This window comes from Lutjanus erythropterus, chromosome 6 (assembly GCF_056507025.1).
Source record: "Lutjanus erythropterus isolate fLutEry1 chromosome 6, fLutEry1.hap2, whole genome shotgun sequence".
NCBI lineage: Eukaryota > Metazoa > Chordata > Actinopteri > Lutjaniformes > Lutjanidae > Lutjanus > Lutjanus erythropterus.
The window spans coordinates 29,760,587-29,780,376 of NC_139322.1; the positions used below are offsets into that span (position 1 = coordinate 29,760,587).

Here is a 19,790-nt window from a genome sequence, read left to right on the forward strand (position 1 = left end):
AAATACTCAAGTAAAGTACAAACAGCTTGAATTTGTACTTGAGTAGTACAGTACTTGAGTACTTCACCACTGGTGTTAATCTTCTCAAGGAAACTTCATTCTTTTAAAAGCTCTCGTTACAGTTTTGTTGTATCAGATAAAAAGATCAAATTTCAAACTTCTGACAGTCACTTGCTTGTAAGGAATTCACTGACTGTTTATGTTTATTTTGCAGGACCTTTATCTTTATAATCTTTTCCTTAAAAAATGATGTATGTGTAGTGGTGGTTAACCTTGAGAACGTGCACTGCAGGTCAGCTGAACATGCAAAAGTAAAAAATTTGTCTATAGTCACGTAAACAAATGCAGATAATAAAATCAGCAAATAGTCATCAATAAGGCAGTTTGCCATTTTTTTTTCTTCCAAGAAACTAGTAAATTATAGAACCTAAAACTATAACACATTACCTACAATTTAAAAGGAAACATAGTGGTGGAATGTAACTAAGTACATTACTCAAGTAAATTGAGGTACTTGTACTTGGGTATTTCCATTTTCTGTACTTTTATACTTCTACACTGCTACATTTCAAAAAGAAATATTGTACTTTTTACTCCACTACATTTATCTGACAGCTTTAGTTAGGAGTTAGAAATGAAGACTTTTGCATTCAAACATGAAAATGTATAAGTAAAGCTCGGGGGAACGGCATCCTGTGGCTCCAGAGCCGCATTTGGCTTTTCTTTTGCCCATTTCCAATGGTTCCCTGAGACTTTGACAAAAAATTATATGAATGAATGAATGAACTTTATTTATATAGCACCATTCATGTGCAGAACACAGCACCCACATTCACCCACAAAATTAAAAAAAAAAAAATAGATACAAGGAAGAGCATGTCTAAAAGATCTAGTCTATAGGTGGTTAAAAGCCATATTAAAAAGATAAGTTATGAGTTGCCGTTTGCCTTTAAACATTAGATTTGCTGACACTTTCAAAGTGTTCCAATATTTTTTGGGGCGTAAAAGCTAAAAGCAGCATCATCGAAGGTTTCAGTGGTGACCCTGGGGACAGTTGAAAGAGCCACTGTGGATGATCTAAAGGTTCATGAAGGTCTGTGTTATAGGAGGGGGTGAGGCCATTTAGTGACTTAAAAACTAAAAGAAGCTCTTAAAAATCAATTCTAAAAGATGCTTGAAGCCAGTGTCGATCACATTAAACAGGAGTTATATGATCTTTTTTATCAAAACCCTGGCAGCAGGTCAAGGAGGATGAGGACAGATTAATTTCCATTATCTGCTTTCAACCTGAGGTCGTTCAAAACTTTAACAGGAAGGTCATTCTTAGAAAGGTGTTTGTTTAATTCCTTTAAAACTACTTTCTCTGGATCCTTGCTTAGGAAAGGTAAGTCTGAGATTAGGTGGTAATTATTATCCACATTTGGTTTTTTGAGTTTTTTTAAGGTTTTACAGTTGTGGTGTTAAAAGGGTTTGGGAAAATGCAGTAGTCTAGGAGTGTATTTGAAGACAGTTAATCATAAGGTCAGAGAGAATAGGGTTGTCCTGATAGTATTTGTAGGTTTGACCCAATTCTCCCTTTAGTGTTGTATTTTATTTGGTCTGGAACTTAAGTCAGTGCTGCCTTTCTTAGGTCTAATAAAATATATTTAATCAGGCTCAAGATTAAATTAATTGTAGTCACGTCTCGTCACAAACTAGAAGTGAAATGACGGGATTTTCTCTCCTGCTTTTCTACATTAGATGAACAGAAACCAGATCTTGTGGTTGTTGAGGTGACCGTTTCTCATTAGACACCACAAGCTGCAGCATGTCTTCTCAGAATATGCTTCTCCTCTGCAGGTAACACGAGGATCCAAAGATATAAACTTCCATCAGTTGGTAAATTATCTACACACTGCATTTTGAGCTCTGTATGTTTTTTTTTTATCTGACAATAAAACTCCAAAATGTCTCTACAAGATATACACAAAACTTGACCCAAATTGAAATAGTTGTACAACTGACAAAAACAGACGACAGCAGCTTGTGGAAAAACACAAGCTTTATTATTGGACAACTTTTTTTGCCTTAAAATGGACACACCAGACATTTTTTAAATCACAACATGAAAGGCATTGGAGGACTCAATCACACGTGCACTGATTGATAAATGCTTAGCTCCCTCCTTCACACACACACACAAACAGCTACACTAAACACAGACGATGCATAGATGACACTGGCAGGAAGACTGATGGATCCTTGGAAGAGTACAGTGTATGTGTGTGAGCTTATCTTTTACTTTGTAAGAGAACTTAGTTGTGTGCATGTGTGGTGTATTAATAGAAGAGGGTCTGGCAAGTAGTGTGTTTGCATAAGGTGTCTGTTAGAAGGATTTTCCATCTGTAGGCTGATTGGCTGCGTCTTCTCAAAACAGACGTTTCTCATAACTGTGGGAGAAAGAAGAGGGTCAGGTCAGCGAGAGAAAGATCACAACTATCCCAGATGCTCCCTGAGGTTTCCTGTTAAGACAGACTGGAGGCGCTAAAGAGGAAGTTTAACTGAAGGCTTGTGCGGTTGGGGGCGAGACATGAAACTAAACTGAACTTTTAAGACAACAGAATATGAAACTGAACAAAACAAAGCTATATCTACTTAACTGAGTGGATCTGTTGCTGAACAAACTTTGTGTGTGTGTACCTGTGCAGGCTGTGGACTCCACCCTCCATCTGAGCTGACGCTGTTCTCTTTTCAAATTTCAGATCTCCAGAGTACATCATGGCCCTGTCGAGAGGAAAGAAATGCTGTTACACACCAGACATCAAAGAGAAGCCAAGTTCAACACAAGCACAAGAGGAAAAATATATTGTGACACAAATAATGGGCATTGTCCAAAACAACACATTTCTAATTGTACAGGTGTACCTGATAAAACGGCCGCTGAGTGTATTTGAGCACTTTTTCCTGACACCAGTTAGTTTATGCTTTCATTAAGTTTATACAAGTACTGCATTATTTTTTAATTAATGGTAACATTTCCTATGATGCCTGTCTATAATGCATTAAAATATAATGTCTTATGTGTTATGTAATATCTAATTGTGGTTATAAGCACTCAAATAGTCGTCATGCTTCATAACAACAGAAACGAAGCATTTTTGTGTTTTTTTATAATGAATTACATGGTCAAGTATCAATATTTCATAATTGCTGAACACTAACTTTTTTGCAAGGATCTTAGTGTATGATTACAATGAACTGTAACTATGAGAATATTATAAATAATTATGATTATAACTAATTATACAGTGTTGATGAAGCAGTTTATAATGCATTATAGACATAGACATCAAAGAATATGTTACTGAATTAATTTTCCATTTTCATTCTGAAAGCCAGACAGAAGTCTTGCATCAAAATAAAATCCCCTTACATTTCCTCTGAATCAGGAATCACTGAATGCAATTTTTCCATATTATCTGCCTGCCTGTGTGTTTGTACCTGAGCTGTGTGAGACTCTTGGCTCCGATGTCCTGACAGGAGTGCTGAATGCCAGCCAGCAGGTAAGGAACAAACTTGTGGATGGAGCCTTTGTCCTGCACCGCTCCAGAAACACCCTGAGCAACTTTAATCTTATCACTCTCACTGTCATGGGAGAGGGGAGAATAGGAAGTGATATGGAGTTAGGAACACAGAAAGAGTGCACACTTATGATTTATCCAGTCTCATTTAAAGCAGATGATGAGTACAACCTGTGTACTGCCACCTTGTGGACACAGATTTGATCCATACAGATCAACACTTTTCAACACCGTACACTTTGAGAAAGTCACTATTTACTTTCAAACCAAAATAAAGATTTACCATTTTTACTGGGTAAAATTCCTGTCACTCTGTCCTTTTCTAGTGGCTTCATCATTCTTCTCCATGCAGTAATGTCTAACATTCTGAAAACCACTGAAACTCAAATGAGGAAGAAGTGTTGTCATCTGGGAAATACTGACAAAGAAATGTCTCTAATGGCATGGGTCTGAGACAGAAGGGAACAACACCGTTTCATTTTTGTTCTTTTTTGAGGTAAGGCCAGAAATATAATTGCTTTTTAACCATGCATTTGTGTAGCATTAATTTTTGAGGACGTGAACATCCATCACTCCAAATGGACATGGGGTACATAAGGCAGCCACGATGTATATGGATGCAAGTGCAACCTGCAGATATCCTGTCACATCTATGATGCGCCACTATAAACTCTGATTAATTTGAATAATAGTCAGTTACCCCAGTTTGTGTATTTCTGTACCTAAAGTATCTGGTCTGGGAACCCAGGTTTTTGTCCATGGCATCCAGGGAGCCCATGCCGCGATATTTCTTCAGCCTGATGCCGTCAGAGAAGAAATATTCACCAGGAGCTTCACTGGTGGCAGCCAGCAGAGAGCCCATCATCACTGGAAACACAGAAAAAGAGAGAGAGGGAGGGTAGTAAGTGGACGTTAAGCTAGAAAACTGGAAACTAATCCTTTTTATTTACTATTGTGTAGTCAAATCTGAAAATAGTTTTTAATCTAATAGGATTATTTGAATTATAAACTCCTGCACACTGACTCTGAAACACCCATCTATCATACCTGTGGATGCTCCCAGTGCCAGGGCCTTGGAAATGTGGCCAACAGTCTGGATGCCACCATCAGCGATTACTGGCACACCAAAGCGCCTGGCGTACTCTGATACTTTATAGACAGCTGTGGCCTGTGGTCTGCCACACGCCAGCACTAAGGGGAGGAAGAAGAGAGAGAGGAAGATGAAATGATGTAAGAAAATGTCTAGAAGTTGAAGTTAGTCATCTTAACTACATGTTTATAGTCTTGTCATGTCTGTTGGCTAACTAGAGTTTTACTATTACACCAACCCATCACCTTCCAGAGAATACACAACCAAAGCTTGCAGAATGCTAACACAGCTCACCACACAAAGCCTTACGGATTCATGGTGGAAAAAGGAATCAAATGCCGTTTCGCATTTTCTCATTTTATCATGCTCCAATTCTCCTCTTTCTATCTTTAAGTGTTGACTAAGTAGAATTTAACGTGAATACAGATGAGCTTTGGAAAAAGGTCATAAAACATAAAAAAAAATGTCCCAAGTGAAATTAGAGCTTAATTTTTAAGCATGCATGATGGAAACTCCAGTGATTCAAGTGATTTAAAAAAAATAAAAGGATCACACACAGTGAATGAGCAGACAGGCTGGGAACGTGACTCTTTCTGTTGTAAAGTTTATTAAAGAAAAGTAAGAATGAGGAAGTTAAACTTGTCACATCAGCAGACAAATACCACACTGCACTAACACTCCACACCCCTCTCACATAATATAATGTCTCTATTCAGCTGAAGACTGACAATCAATTGAGTGAAATTACATCTCTAAGACTTCAACCATTAATCTTTCAGACCATCAAGTTGGCAACACTGATGCTCAATTTTGCCAACAAAGAAACATCCCAATTCCTTTTTTCACTACTAGAATTGTTTTGGTTCCTGTGAACTCCGGGCTACGCGGTACTTACCAAACTAGAAGCCAAATCCTGATTATACTGGCAGGAGGCCAGGGGCCAGTTAATACATAAACATTAATCATGACGTAATTTATCAGATGAAATGAATAAACATTAGAAGGCCTATAAATTACATTACTTATCAATTAATGTAACTTGGTGCAAGGACTGACAGATAAATCTGATTATCTGATTTTACTAAATTTATCACTGTGACTGCATTTTAGCTCTAAATGCTCTGGGAACACTTATACAGAGTTATATAGAATTTATACAACATTAAACAACTGGAACCCCTTCCATCTCGCAATCATTAAAATACTAGAAAGATTCATGAACATGAACATTAGCTGATCCTACCAGGGACTGAATGAATAACCTATTTAAGCTCTTTTAGTATGACACACATTTATAGGATCAAAATTATCCTAATTACTGCATAACGTTTGCTCCTCTTCAGTTAATAGTTGTCTTCCCCTGCATAGCTCACCATCTGATACTGCAGCACTATGCACATCCAGACAGGCCGTCACAAAACGGAGCCTTCTGTTACTAACAGCCTCATTTATCCCATCATATAATTGCAATATCTATTCTATCTATCTATTCCTTCTGGAAAAAAAACTGTGTCGATACATTTACTTTCATTGTGAATTAGAAAATGGTTGGAGGGCCACCTGGCACCCTAATGCAGCTCCAAGTTGAGCATCACTGATTTAGTGGCATTTAGTGATGAGTTTGCAGATTTCAGCCAACTTGCCTCACCCTCCTCTTCCAAGCATGTAGGAGGACCTACAGTGGCCATGAAACTTACAAAGAACACAAATGGCTGCAGCTAGATCCAGTATTTCGTTTGTCCATTCTGGGCTACAGAAGAAACATGGTGGCCACATGGCATGTCAGTCTAATCCTAGCTTGTAAATTATGATTGAGAAAATCTGCCATTGCACGTGACAGCACTACTACTTTGTGTTCTATTTATGACACAGTGTATGGGATTGTAAACTGTGTGGCCCAATCACATTTTTTGTCTCATTTCAGAAAACATATGATCAAAGCAGACTTTAAAAGAGACAAACAACAAAGTTGAAGGACTAGAAACATGTCATCCTTCCTCAGCCCAGATGCTGCTCAGACTACACACAGCAGGTCAAAACTGACACATCCTCTCATACAGCCATGCTACAAAACAAACCCATGTCACTTAGAGTGCAAAAATTACAGTTGGCAGCATATTTTTCATATCATTTTGTGCAGGCATGCAACTGCATGTCTGTATGGAGACTAAATATACTATGTTGACTTTCAGAAATGAGACAGAAATGAGAATATGGCACAAATGGCTGAACAACAATACATTTATCAAGGCCGCCTTGTGCTTGGATTGCTGATAATGATTAGTTATGATAATTAAAGTCCTGATGCAGAGCTGCCAGTTGAAATATGACCGGTCCGGTTCCAACCATCCCATCAGGTTTATAGCATGTCAGCGAAACAGAGACACCCTGTGGCTGCCAGCTACACTTCTAGGTTTAGGTATCGTTTTTACTGATACTGGACGACAACATTAAAGAATGTCTTTTTTCCACAGCTAAGGCACATTTGAACTTGAAATTAAACAATATATTAACAGTTTAAAGTTCACTTAAATGAATACATATAAATACAAAATACATTTAAGAAAAAATATATAATATTAATCAAAATTAATTTTGAGTTGCTACTCTTGGTGCACTTAAAACTCCAGTTTCAACTCTTTTGCAGATATATCATAATTGCTAGCCTGAGGAAAGGCAGCTGTTATCAGACACATCACATCTCATGTTTTATATCCATGTGCCCCAATTGCTGCGGCCATATTGGCACCAAGTTTCTGTGCTTAAACCTGTACATTACTGAGCCACTCTCTGCTGTTTGCTCATTTCAGTGCCACGTGTTAGGAATGGATGTTAGAGATGAATCAGAGCTGGACACAGGATCAAGCAAAACCCCAAAACCCCAAAATCTGTCAAAACCTAAAACCTATTACGACTATCTGTGCCACATCTACTGATGCAAAGCTGTTAACCAATCAATGCAGCAGGCTGTGAAGTGGGAGGGGGGCGGGCACACTGTGATAGTGGAGCCAATGGGAGCCTAGCACAGGCCACAAGTGGCGGGGAAACTTACTGGAGTATCCCGTAACAGTGGTTGGGGTTTTGGGGCTGTGGAGCTTTATTGCTGGTGGTACACTGAGGGGAGCTGGACACGGACAAGGACACACATACATACACACACGCACGCACGCCACATACAAACACCGGAGTGGGAGGTAGGGGAGAGAAATTAAGAGGGAGAAAGCAAAGAGTAAGGAAAATAAAAATGGGGGTTGCAGGTAGGAAGACAAGATGAAGATGACAGACAGAAGTGAAGAAAACTGTAAGCAAAAAGAAATAAACAACAACTATGATTTAAGAGAAATCTTGAACACAATAAAGAGACAAGTTGGGCACAACAAGAAGCAGAGACAAACAATGTCAACTGTTTACATCTTAACTATGCCAGAAAAATCACAGTTAAATGTATCCCAATGACAACATAGATTGTCAGGACAAGTTTAAATTCATAGCAGCTTCCTTGTTCTGACTGACTCACAACAACTGTAAGTGCACAACTTTACCAACTACAGGTGTTCACAATGTCAAATCAGCCCACCATAGCACCTGAGAAAGGAAAAATGAGACTGCACACAGAATACCGACCAATGAAAGCTTCTATTTTTTTCACAACCTGCATGACTTGCAAATGTAATCAGTCAGGAGGCACCAGAGTCAGACTTCTGGGATCAAACATGCCAATGCACAGTGCGCCCAAAGTACAGAGACTCAGACTTTATACTGTAATCCTGAGCTGCTCATCTTTATATCTGAGCCTCCTGAGGAGTCCTTCCACTAACAGACACTATACAGAACAAAACAATAACAAACTGTTCAACTAAACAATCATTTCTGTGCCATTATTGTGCAGAGATCATCAGTCAGTCAAGCAAAACCAAATATTTAGCATCCTGCTTTCTACTGCCAAACCAAGTCAAACAAATGACAGATAACCATAACTTAACACCAACAATAACCACATTAGGGGCTCTAGATCAGCTGATGTGTTGTGGATGAAAGTGAGGCTGGCGGTGTTTGTTGAGTTTGCTGGTCAGTCGCTCACCTTCCTGTGTGATGCAGATGGAGCCGCTGCCCATCCCGACTCTCAGTGCATCCACTCCTGCATCGATCAGGTTCTTGGCCTGAGCTGCAGTCACCACTGCAGCAGACAGGGGGAGACAGAGAGGCTGTTAGAGATGCACACTGCCATTATTCAGCAACATGATCTACAAGCCGCTACAACTACTTAGTCCATATTTATAAGCCTTTGAAGCATCAAGGAAGCTAAGCTAAGGGTTATGGATACTCTACAAGCTCACTGGCTGTGGAACATGACACAGCTGATTAGGGCTGAACAATTCAGCAAAATTTTTATCAAAAGTGCAATATAGCCTACTGCAATTTTGAAATTGCAGGGGCTGCAATTTCTTGTTATAAAGCAAAATGTCAAAATAATCCTAAAATACAGATATACAAATATATAATAAATATTATTATGTCGCAAAGATGTCCTGGACAACACATTATATTCTACAGGCTCAAGAAATGTCTGTGTTCGGCACAGATTGATGAAGTATCTTGTTTGGTCATTTTGCACATGTTGGTGTGTTGATAAAGATAAATGTATTTACCATTGCCTCCAATGACCTGTAGGTTTGGATACTTTTCTTTAATATATTTGATCATGTTGATCTGGAAAATTGAGTTGCCCTGAGACGAGTCCTGGAGGTAAAGAAGGAAACATTTAATATGTTATTTACAGAGCACAAAAATGACTCTGAATGTGTTAACACCTGTAGTGAATGTAGTGTAGTGAATCCAGATCCAATCAAAGGAATTCATGCACCATTAAATTTGCTCCCACAGCTGAGTTTTCATCCCACGTAGATCTTCATTAAAAAGGTCATCTCTCACGCGGTCACTCAGTGGGAACAAATTTAACTGTGTTCAGACCCCTTGATTTTGATATCTAGTCTGTCATGTGCCCAAGTATGACAGTTATTACGCACACCACTACTACTACACTCAGGTAACCCATTACAAATCTGTGTAAAGCCTGCACTAAAGTCCTCCTTACCAGTACAATCACATCCACGCCGCTCTGTGCTAGCAGGTCCAACCGGTACTTGTCGTCATTATGGGTGCCGATGGCGGCGCCACACAGCAGCTGTTTGCGGGGGTCTTTGGAGGCCAGAGGGAAATCTCTGTTCTTCTTCAAGTCTGTGCGGGCGATGATGGACACCAGGGAGCCCTCCTCATTCACGATGGGCAGTTTGCCTGCAGCAGAAGATAACAGAGATTAAACATGTACAGTCATCTGGATGTAGGTCTATCTGTTTATAATACGGCGCTCGTAATCAGCATTAGTTAATAGATAGTAAGTTAGAAGTTATTAACATTGTTATATGACCATGTAACTGTTAATAATAGCATAATAAACATGTTTTCATTAGATAAGACATTTATAAGCAGTCTTACAAGAAACCTGTTAACAGTTCATGAACTGCTTGAGAATGTTAAGTCATATGTGTTTCTTATTATTGTTTATAACAGTATTACAAACATATTGAGTTCAACTAACTAACTTACTATGTCACTGTGAAAGTTTTCTTATGCTTTTGTTGTGGTTTTATTAAGATTTCTACATACTTTATTATGCATTTATTGGCAGTTAACTACACACTTATTAACAGTTAATGTATTTTGGGGTTACCAGATCTTAAGTATGAACAGTGCTTACTATGGTTAATTAATCCTTTGTTATGCACTTGTTAACAGTTGCCCATGGTTTTTTTTAGTTAATACTATTTTTAGGCTTTTTCTTCTGCTAAAAACTGTGTAATGAAGTACATAGAAATCTCAATCTACAACAAAGCCTTAATAAAGGTTTAATGATGACATAAGCAATGTAATATTATAAAGTAATATAAAGTGTTCCCCACATTTTTAACTGAAATGATACTTGGAGTTCCTTAGAAAATCTTATGAAAAATAAATATAAAATCCATCACACCTTTCTTACTCCTCTGGAGAATTTCATTGGCTTCTTTCAGCGTCACTCCAGCAGGGGCAACCACTAGATCCTCTCGCTTTGTCATCACCTGTCACACACAGACACACACAGAATTTAATAAAATAAAGAAAGCATTTAAGATAAATCAAGATGTTTCTCAAAATTCAGAAAGTATTTCTGAGGGGTTCAATAACTGATAACACAAGATGTGTAAACCAATTATCTGAATCTTACTTATTTTAACTTTAATACACTCTGTTTCAGTTACACATTTTTCAGTAAAGTTTAAAAAATACACCATTAGATTTTTATATACTGTCATCTTTGATAATCTAATTTATTCCACAGCTGTAAAATATCCCTCTATCAGTCTCAACATTTGGGTTGGGCTCTATGTTTACTCCACTGAAATATCAAAATTGCATCACAAAATTTTCATGAATCAATATTCATCAATCCCAAAACTTAATTTGCTTCCAGGCACAAATATTGTAGTACTGTACTTTTAGTTACTTCTGGCTTTCTTCTGAAAACCACCCACCTCGCTCAGTGGCAGGTCGTGGTCCTCCTCCTTCAGGAAGTCGATGTCTCTGGAAGAGATGATGCCCACCAGCTTGCCGCCCATTTTGCCATTGTCTGTGATGGGGATTCCACAGAAGCCGTGGCGAGCCTTGGCTTGGAAGACGTCCCGTACACGCTTGGTGGGGCTCATCACTACAGGGTCCGTGATGAAGCCCTGCTCATAACGCTGGAGGAGGGAAGGAAGGAAGGAAGGAAGGAGGTGAGGAATGATAAGGAGTAGCAGGAGGAGGAGCAGCAGCAGTGTGGAAGCACGGGACAAGAAAGGACGGGATGTGAGGTAATCCGTAAGGGAGAGCCAGATAAAGAGCATATGAGCAACTCACTGCCTATATTCTAGAGCAGAGGAGCAAGGGATGCTGGGAAATATCATGCCTCTACATCTTTTAAACTGGGACAGCAAATAAAAAGAGAAAAACAAAGATAATCTTATGTGAGATGAAAGAAATGATAGACAAAAAGAAAAAAAATCGAGAAAATAGAAAAAAATAATCATATGAAACACAAGACAAAGGACACTGAAAAACATAGATAACGTACGGGAAAAATACATGAAAGGAAAAATCTTAAAAGCAGTGGCAAAAGATGAGGCGGTGGATGAAACAAAAGAGCACATGAAGGGATGTAAAGAAATAATAACACTAACAACAAACAAATAGTCATCATCACTACCTTGACTTTGCGAACTTCGTTGGCCTGGAATTCTGGAGTGCAGTTGTGGTGGATGAAACCGATGCCGCCTGTTAGCTGGGTGGAGACAATACGTCAGTGTTTGTGAGTGACCATCATAGTGTGCTAATATGACAGCAGGAACAATAAACAGTCAAATAATTCAGAGAAATCATATGTTTATGAATGGTACTTACTGCCATGGCAATGGCCATGTTGGCCTCTGTGACGGTGTCCATGGGAGAGGAGACGAAGGGAGTTTTCATGGTGATCTGTTTGGTGAGTGCTGAGGTCAGGTCCTGGACAAGAGACATCAGGAAGATACTTCAATGCAGCTTTCAGCAAGAGTTACAAAATCTTGCTTTAAAATTAAAATACCAGGATCAATTATAAGTCTATGAAGCCTTAATTTTCAGCTTTGACCTGTGGAGGTTTTGTGAACCTAATTCAGGGAATATTTGTCATGGACGCACATGGCTGATAATCCTCATTCTTGCCCAGGACATTATCCCAGGCTGAGATTAGTTTAATACCAAAACAGCAGCTTTAATCTGATTACATGTGTTGGTAAACATTTTATTCATCAAAACTCACCACTTGGTCTGATGTGAAGTCGATGTAGCCTGGCAGAATCAGAAAGTCACTTAAGGAGAGAAAAGGAAAATGAGGTTAGGGCAGCAAAAGTTTTGAACCCTTACAAGACCTGTTTGTCCAGCTTTAAATCCGCCTCAGCCACAAGGCCCTGTTTTCGCATCTGTTTCTTAAACACCAAATTTGTTACCAACTCTTTGACTGATTGAGCTTCACTGTAGGGCAGCAACTAACAATTATTTTTGTTATCAATTCATTCGTTGTTCATTTTCTCAATTAACTGATTAGTTGTTTGATTCATAAAATGCCACTAAATTGTGGAAAATGTTGATCAGTGTTCCCCAAAACCCAAAGTGACTTCCTCAAATGTTTTGTCCACAACCCAACAATATTCAGTTTACTGTTATAGAGGGCTATAGAAACTAATAATCATCCACATTTAAGAAAACCTTCATCTTTTTTTTCTGAAAACAGTTAATCAACTATCAAAATGGTTAGTGATTAATATAAGAGCTGAGAACTAATCGATTAATCTTTGCAGCTCTACTTCACTGTACATTTCAGAAGTGCTACGATTATATAGAAGTAATGAATAAACACGCACCTAAAAAACACAAATGCACATCACATGTCTGTAACAGTATAAGACAGTAAGCTGGTTTAGGTAAATATTTTCAAGTTCAGAAATAGAGTCAAGAGGGTTTTCAGGGAAAAATGTGACTTTCACTCTTCTGAGCTGGACATAACACGACTAACATTTCTTTCTTAGTAATCTTCACAAAGTGTCATGTGACCGTGCATGTGTGAAATGTTTCTGAAGAGAACTTCTGCAGTGCAAGGCATGTCGATCCATGTGGTGTGTGAGTGGCAGCGAGGCCCGTGTGACAATGACACCAAAAAGGGACAGAGGGTTCTAGCATGTGGCAAGCGACTGTGATCCATTTGATTTAATCATTACTACTATTATCATTACTTATCATTACTACTACTACTAAACTTTTGAGACATCACCCTTTAGAATTAGTACATACAGAAATATATTGATGTCATGATATGATCAAAGATATAATCTGGGATTTCTGACATGAAAAGAAGTCAACATCAAGTCAGAGCCTGGCACTATATCTGTGCTTTGTTGTACAACGGACTACCAAGCAGATGCTCTATATATAGCCAGGGTCCACACAGCACACCATAACAACACAGCACTATGTAAGACCTAAATATGGGACCAGCGTGTGTTCAGAAGGAATGTGTGTCCACAATTTCATTTCCAAGAGACTGTAAATCAGACTACACGCCATGTGTTTTCACCTTTTACTTACCAGCAATACTTGTTAGTTGGCAATGTGTAGTTTAAAAGGTGAAAGTGTGCTGAGGGTTAAATTCAAATCTGTCATAAAACATCACTGACAGCCAAAATACAAACGTGTTTGGTGTGTTCTGCTGCCAACTGTGTCACCCAGTTAATATACACACAGGGAAGAGGGAGGGAGTTGTATGAACTTTGTCTTTGTAGCACTAGTCAGAGGACTAACAATGCAACTTCTATTTGCTTTTATTATTAAGCTGCCACATCAGAGCAGAAAGGTTTTATGTCAATAGTCCCATGGTATAAATAACATACTTTTGGCCGTTAATAATATTTACAAAGAAATCAAGGACTTTCTGTGGTCACTTCTAACATAAATGTGTGAATACCTTCTTACTCCACTGAGAAACTTAAAGTTCAGTTCACTTGCCAAGATCATGAAACCAGTTGTATGTTGTCTTCTATGGGTTGATTCCCTGTAGGAACTGTATGTTTAAGAGTGTAGCAGAAAAGTGTGACAGCTACTCCTCTTATTCTCTGTACAATCATCAGCCCAGCACATTCATCAGTTTGGTCAGTTGTGGTTTTTAACAGCTTTAGACTTTTTCTACATTCGTGTTTTTAAATATGTTCCTAAAATGTCTATTATTTGTTTATTCTTGAGCATCGCTAAAGGAGATTTTCTGTCACTTTGTATCTCTTTTAATACCTATTGATCTATCTGAATGAATAATGGATTGATTGATCAGTAACTAAACTGCCAAGTGCCAGTTTGCTTTTTACTCTTAACACGTAGCGTTATTTCGTCATTTATTAGTCTAATTAACTCTACTTTATCCATTAATTCTAGTTAATCTGTGACACTCTGACAACTGGACTTTATGACAGTTCAGGTACAGCACTGGCTCAGTCTGTTTAACAACACCAAACCGAGTTGTTAGCCAGCGATTAAACATTCTAGCTAGGTTAACTAGCTACATCCCAGGTTAACATTAAAGCAGTGAAAACAAGCCAAACGCATTGACACACAATGCTAAGCTAACGTAGCGTGACTTTAATGACTGAACTAGTCGCTGGTTGAGCGTGTTTTCGTGTTTTGCCCGGGGCAGAGGAGTGGGAGAGATCATGGTGTCTTTACTTGTATGTCAGCCCGTCTCCTCCGTTGAACAGCTGCTGTCCAGTTAGCCCGTCTTCAGGGACGTAACCGGTCTGGCCGCTGATCAGGTAGTCCGCCATGACGTCCAGTGACGGTCACCAGTCCTTCAGTTCTTAAACACGCTGCTGAGGCAACGTGCGCGTACACAAACACACAAACAGGCCCCGACCGGCGACAGACACCGAGAACTTTCTCCCTCCGTCCTCTGAGCTGTGTGTTGCCGTCACACCTGCTCCGGTAACCGTCGTCCTGCTGTACCTTCCTCTGAGCAACCTGGAAGTCTCCCGCTGCCACACGTCTGTTAACAATTAGAAACTGACCAGAAGATGTCGGTCTGAACGTTAAACTGTCCTTTCTCGGGCCTTTCTGTCAGCAACAGCTCCGCTCTCATGTTCTCCTTGCAGCTTCCACAGACATGTGCATGACTCCCCGACTGACAGTGTTTCCGACATTGACGTCACATCCGGTCGACCCGCCCCCTCATTTTTAATTTTTATCAAAACGTGAATACAATTTACAATACAATACTTAAAATGAAAAAAAAAATGTTACATACACAAAGTCAAATTTATGAGAACCCCACTCATTTTCAATGCTTTTTAAAACGAGTTTAGACTGTATTGTAAACCTGAAGTGTAAATAAGTGTGAATAAAAAAGCCTGTTCTATATATTTATCTTTTAACTATAGTTATTGTGTTTTTTCTTATATCATTTAAAATCTATATATTTTCATTTATTTCCCTATTTTTGATTTTATTAATTTTTTTAAAATAATTTTACCATATAAATACATTTTATTATCATTAGAGATGTAAAGATACCAAAAACTCAAGGTATGATAATACACAACACAAAGGATTTCCCAGCAGCTAAAATAGTTATCTCACTATTAAAACCAAACAAAAATGACAACATTAAAAAAATGCCCTTTATTAAATAAATCTGAACCAGCCATGAATTGTCAGTCTGTCTAGGAGCAAATACCAGAATGCCAGCATGTGTTTCAATTTGATACATACAATTGTCAAATAAACAAAACAAAACAAAACAAAAAAAAAAAAACAACTGCAGCAGGCCTTTTATAAAATAAAATAATCAAATAATACTGTGGTAGATGTCATCAGAGTCTGGTATGGTATTGAGACTTTTTTTCTTAGTGCTATTTGCTATATTGTTACATCCCTAATTATCATATATCAGAAAATATATCAAACAAAAAAAAAATCAACTCTGGATTCATACAGAGCTCAAGTCCTGCCATGATTTGTCTTTGGCTCTTCGTCATGATTCATTTAAGGTGCACATGCAAGCAGGTGTATCATGGATCCTGCAGCTGCAATATTAACATGACCTAGTTTTAATTGTTTGCAGTGAAAAAGTACAACATACTGAATGATGGGCTGTTATTTGGAAAGAGGATGATGGATCACACAGAGGTCAGAAATGCAAAATGTGTCCCATTGTATCTGAACACATCCCATCTTATACTGGCTTGAAAACATCCTACAGCCCATAGAGTTGTTTAATAACAGGAAAGACCTTCTTGTCCTACTTTGGAATAAACACTTGAGGGTGCAGTTCTCCCAGCACACGCCATGTGAGTGTGTGGAGGGGCCGCACACACATAAGGTCAGGCAGAGCAGCGGAGCAGTTAATACTATCTTGGCACGTTATTACACTTCACTATATTAGGCTGTGGGAGACACTCCGGACGCAACAAGGTGCCAATTTTATAATGTCAGAGGTGGCCTGGGTTCCTGCAGCATACATAAACACCAGAGCTATTCAGGTTTTGCATTTTAATTTTTTTCAATACAGTTTAGTTAGTTTCAAGAGTGCTTGAGTTGCTCGTTTCAGTTTGGGTTTCATTGTTTAAAATGGCTTAGTTTTAATTTTTATTTCAGTTAACTAAAATGTTCAATTTTCACACCTAGTTTTAGTCAATTATAATAACCTTGGTCAACACCACAGTGATTAGAGATATTACAATTATTGAGAATCTCTGGAATAATTTCATACACCTTCAGTGGACGCATGTGTCATTCTATCATTCACAATTTTAGGATCAGATCTGAAGTCCCAGAATGATCAAAGGGAATCAGAGTATTTCAGTGAAATGGCTGGGCAGTCTGAAAAGATCAACAATAATAATAATAATAATAATAATCAGAAAATTCTTCCCTTATCAATATATAATTCAAATATGGACTATTTATTACCACAAAAAAAGATGTATTTATGCATTGCAATTGCATTTAGCTCCAAAAGTTAGTTGTTTATTCTGCAAAAATAAAAGTTTAGGTTTTCTTGTTGGAAGATATTCCTCAAATGTAGGAGTCAAAAATCAAAGTGTCATTTGAACCTTCTGTTAAGGCAGTAGAAATTATGTATATGTATGTATATGTATATGTATATATATATATATATATATATATATATATATATATATATGTATACACTATTTTCTTTTTCCCCCTCTGGTCTGTAGTGCTATTTATCTATTTAGATAATTTTGCAATGCAAATAGAAAAAATCTGTGTACAGGGTTTGATCTGTTTGTGTGTGTGTGTGTGTGTGTGTGTGTGTGTGTGTGTGTGTGTGTGTGTGTGTTAATGTGTAATGAACACACGAGACACAGGGTCCGGTTTTAAAAACTCTCAGTAACTCTATTTCTGTATTAATGTACAACCGTTGAAAATTACAACAATTTTTTTGTATTTTTGTTTTTTTTTTTCTTTTTTTTTTTAAACGATCTATCTATCAACAGCCATTTTTCCAGAAGAAAAGTGAACAATGTGAGCAGGAAGAAAAGAGAAAACAAAGAGAAAAATAAAGTGAGGGGGATGAATGTAAAGAAAAAGAAGAGAGCACAAGATGGAGGGGAAGGAGACAAATTAATGGTTAACATTTATTTTCTGCAGCGGAGTGTTTGAGCATGTTGTGTGCATGGTATGTGCGTGCAAATGAAATGTCGATGTCAGTGGGTGGTGCTGTAGTGTGTGTGAATGGCTGAGATTACACTTGCTGCTTCAAATCAATTTCATCTGATCAGTGAAGGGACATATGTTTGAATTGATTTTTTTTATTTGGTGAAGGTCTTGCTCACACTGCCCTGCAACAATACCAGTATGAGTGGCAAGAGACAACAATAGGACCAAGTATTTAAGTAGTTTTACGTCGACCATAATGACCTGTACGTATTTTCTGGCAGTACTCGCTGTAGCAGGTTTGGTACAAACACAAGGGGGAAGGTGTGTTTATTGTGAAATACTGGCAATAAAATCTAAAAAAGTTATCATCTAAACACACATTCATCTTATTCTTTAGTATTTTGTGTACATGAACATGCATCATTGGTAGCAAAATATTGTTTTGTTTTGTTTTGTTTTTTTTCAAGTATTTTAAGGAGTATGAGGACTGTGAGGTCACCATTTTCCACAGTAAACACACCATACACACGCTGGCAGAATATTAAAAAATCCTAATGATGATAATAATTTACAATGAAAAGTGTCCATAATCTGCCATTGAGAATGGTTCATCAGCAAGTCAAATTGCATTAGTCCTGGTTGATAAAGTTTAGGCTTGGGCAGTAACAGTGACATATTTCTTCTGGAAATATAACACTCCACTAGCTGGTACAGGTTTTGTAATAGCTGACATAAACAAACAGCTTCTCCCATAAAATCTTCCAGAACTTTTCCATCATCTCTGCTGTGACCAGTTTCTTTTTCATTTATTTAAATTAACCTTTTGAAACTTAGGAGAGGAAAGTTTCAGTGTCAGAATATCAACTTTGCATGTGTTCAGGCTAACAGAGTTAATTGCTACAGGTACAACTGCCAGGAACAGCCCGCTAGTCATTATGGTCCGTGTGAAACCACCAAATACAGATCCTCAATCAGCGGCGTCTGCTCAAAGAACACTTATTCCATCTCTTGCATCTCCCTCCTCTGCTCAACAGCAAAAGCTTCTCAGTCCTGAGCAGTTTTAGGCTCTGTCGGATGACAGGGATCATGTTGGGAGAATAACCGCTCTTACACTCTTTTCAAGAGGCATGTTGCTTTTAGCTGCTCGTGTCTGTTTAAATGCTTAACATGATAGTTTGGATCATCTGAAGTGGGGTTGTATCAGGGACTTCTCAATAGTCAGTGTATTACCTGCAGTAGATAGCAGTCAACATGCCCCCAGTTCAGAGAAGCAGAGAAGAGTAGTGACATGAAAGCTAAGTAATGTACTGCTGTGGACAAGTAAGCAAGGTATTTTAACTGTCTCAATCTGTTAGTTTGCTGGCATTCTTGTGTTATTTTGGTGTTTTAAAAAGATAGTCGGTAGTCACCAAAGTTAGACAACAGCACAAACTAACAGACTGAGGCAGTGGTAGACTAGTAACTCCAGTTTTCTATAAAGTAAAATGACAGATTTCAACTGTGGAGTCTGCTTGATTGAAAGAGGACAATATTTGGCTCACGCAATGGATGTTTCCAATCAGATGAGGCTGACTGACTGCAAGGTCAAATGGTGAAAATTTTCTAAATACAGTATACACTTAAAATGATACTGATTTTAGGTGGACCTTTTTTTCTAGCTAAAATACATTTTCTTGCTGACCCTGTCCGCAGCAAAACATTGCTTAGCTTCTGTGCCGGTGACCTTCTCTGCTTCTCTAAACTGGCAGTGACCGCCATCTACAATAAGTAATAGAGTGTGGATAAGTATCTCATACAACCCCACATGAAACTATCAGAGCTATCCCTTTAATGTTAAATAAAAAAAATACCCATAGCTTTCAGTCACTTGA

The 19,790-nt window shown here is 38.2% G+C and overlaps 1 protein-coding gene across 3 annotated transcripts; it reads right to left on the reverse strand.

The window, feature by feature from the left end:
- Nucleotides 1-2,023: 2,023 nt before the first annotated feature.
- On the reverse strand, nt 2,024-15,420 carry impdh2 (IMP (inosine 5'-monophosphate) dehydrogenase 2). Of its 3 annotated transcripts, XM_084721598.1 has the most exons (15): nt 14,971-15,420; nt 12,524-12,572; nt 12,127-12,228; nt 11,933-12,007; nt 11,223-11,429; nt 10,682-10,769; nt 9,746-9,945; nt 9,300-9,390; nt 8,732-8,827; nt 7,703-7,774; nt 4,608-4,751; nt 4,283-4,427; nt 3,481-3,624; nt 2,680-2,763; nt 2,024-2,429 (listed from the first exon to the last, which is right to left on the reverse strand). In XM_084721598.1, the coding sequence occupies exons 1-15, from the start codon at nt 15,066-15,068 to the stop codon at nt 2,408-2,410; spliced, it is 1,617 nt and encodes a 538-aa protein (XP_084577724.1). In that variant the 5' UTR covers nt 15,069-15,420; the 3' UTR covers nt 2,024-2,407. The 3 variants fall into 3 exon arrangements, with proteins under 3 accessions (XP_084577724.1, XP_084577725.1, XP_084577723.1); XM_084721599.1 differs by lacking the exon at nt 7,703-7,774 and having other exon boundaries at nt 14,971-15,419; XM_084721597.1 differs by lacking the exons at nt 7,703-7,774; nt 11,933-12,007; nt 12,127-12,228; nt 12,524-12,572; nt 14,971-15,420 and having other exon boundaries at nt 11,223-11,642.
- Nucleotides 15,421-19,790: the final 4,370 nt, after the last annotated feature.

Coding starts and splice junctions, on each gene's coding strand:
- impdh2 (XM_084721598.1), bottom strand. CDS start 15,068: ATGGCGGACTACCTGATCAGCGGCCAGACCGGTTACGTCCCTGAAGAC. Junction 4,752..7,702: donor CACTGTTACGGGATACTCCA/GTAAGTTTCCCC, acceptor TCCTCCCCTTAG/TGCTGGCGTGTGGCAGACCA. Junction 2,764..3,480: donor AAGAGTCTCACACAGCTCAG/GTACAAACACAC, acceptor TCCTCTCGACAG/GGCCATGATGTACTCTGGAG.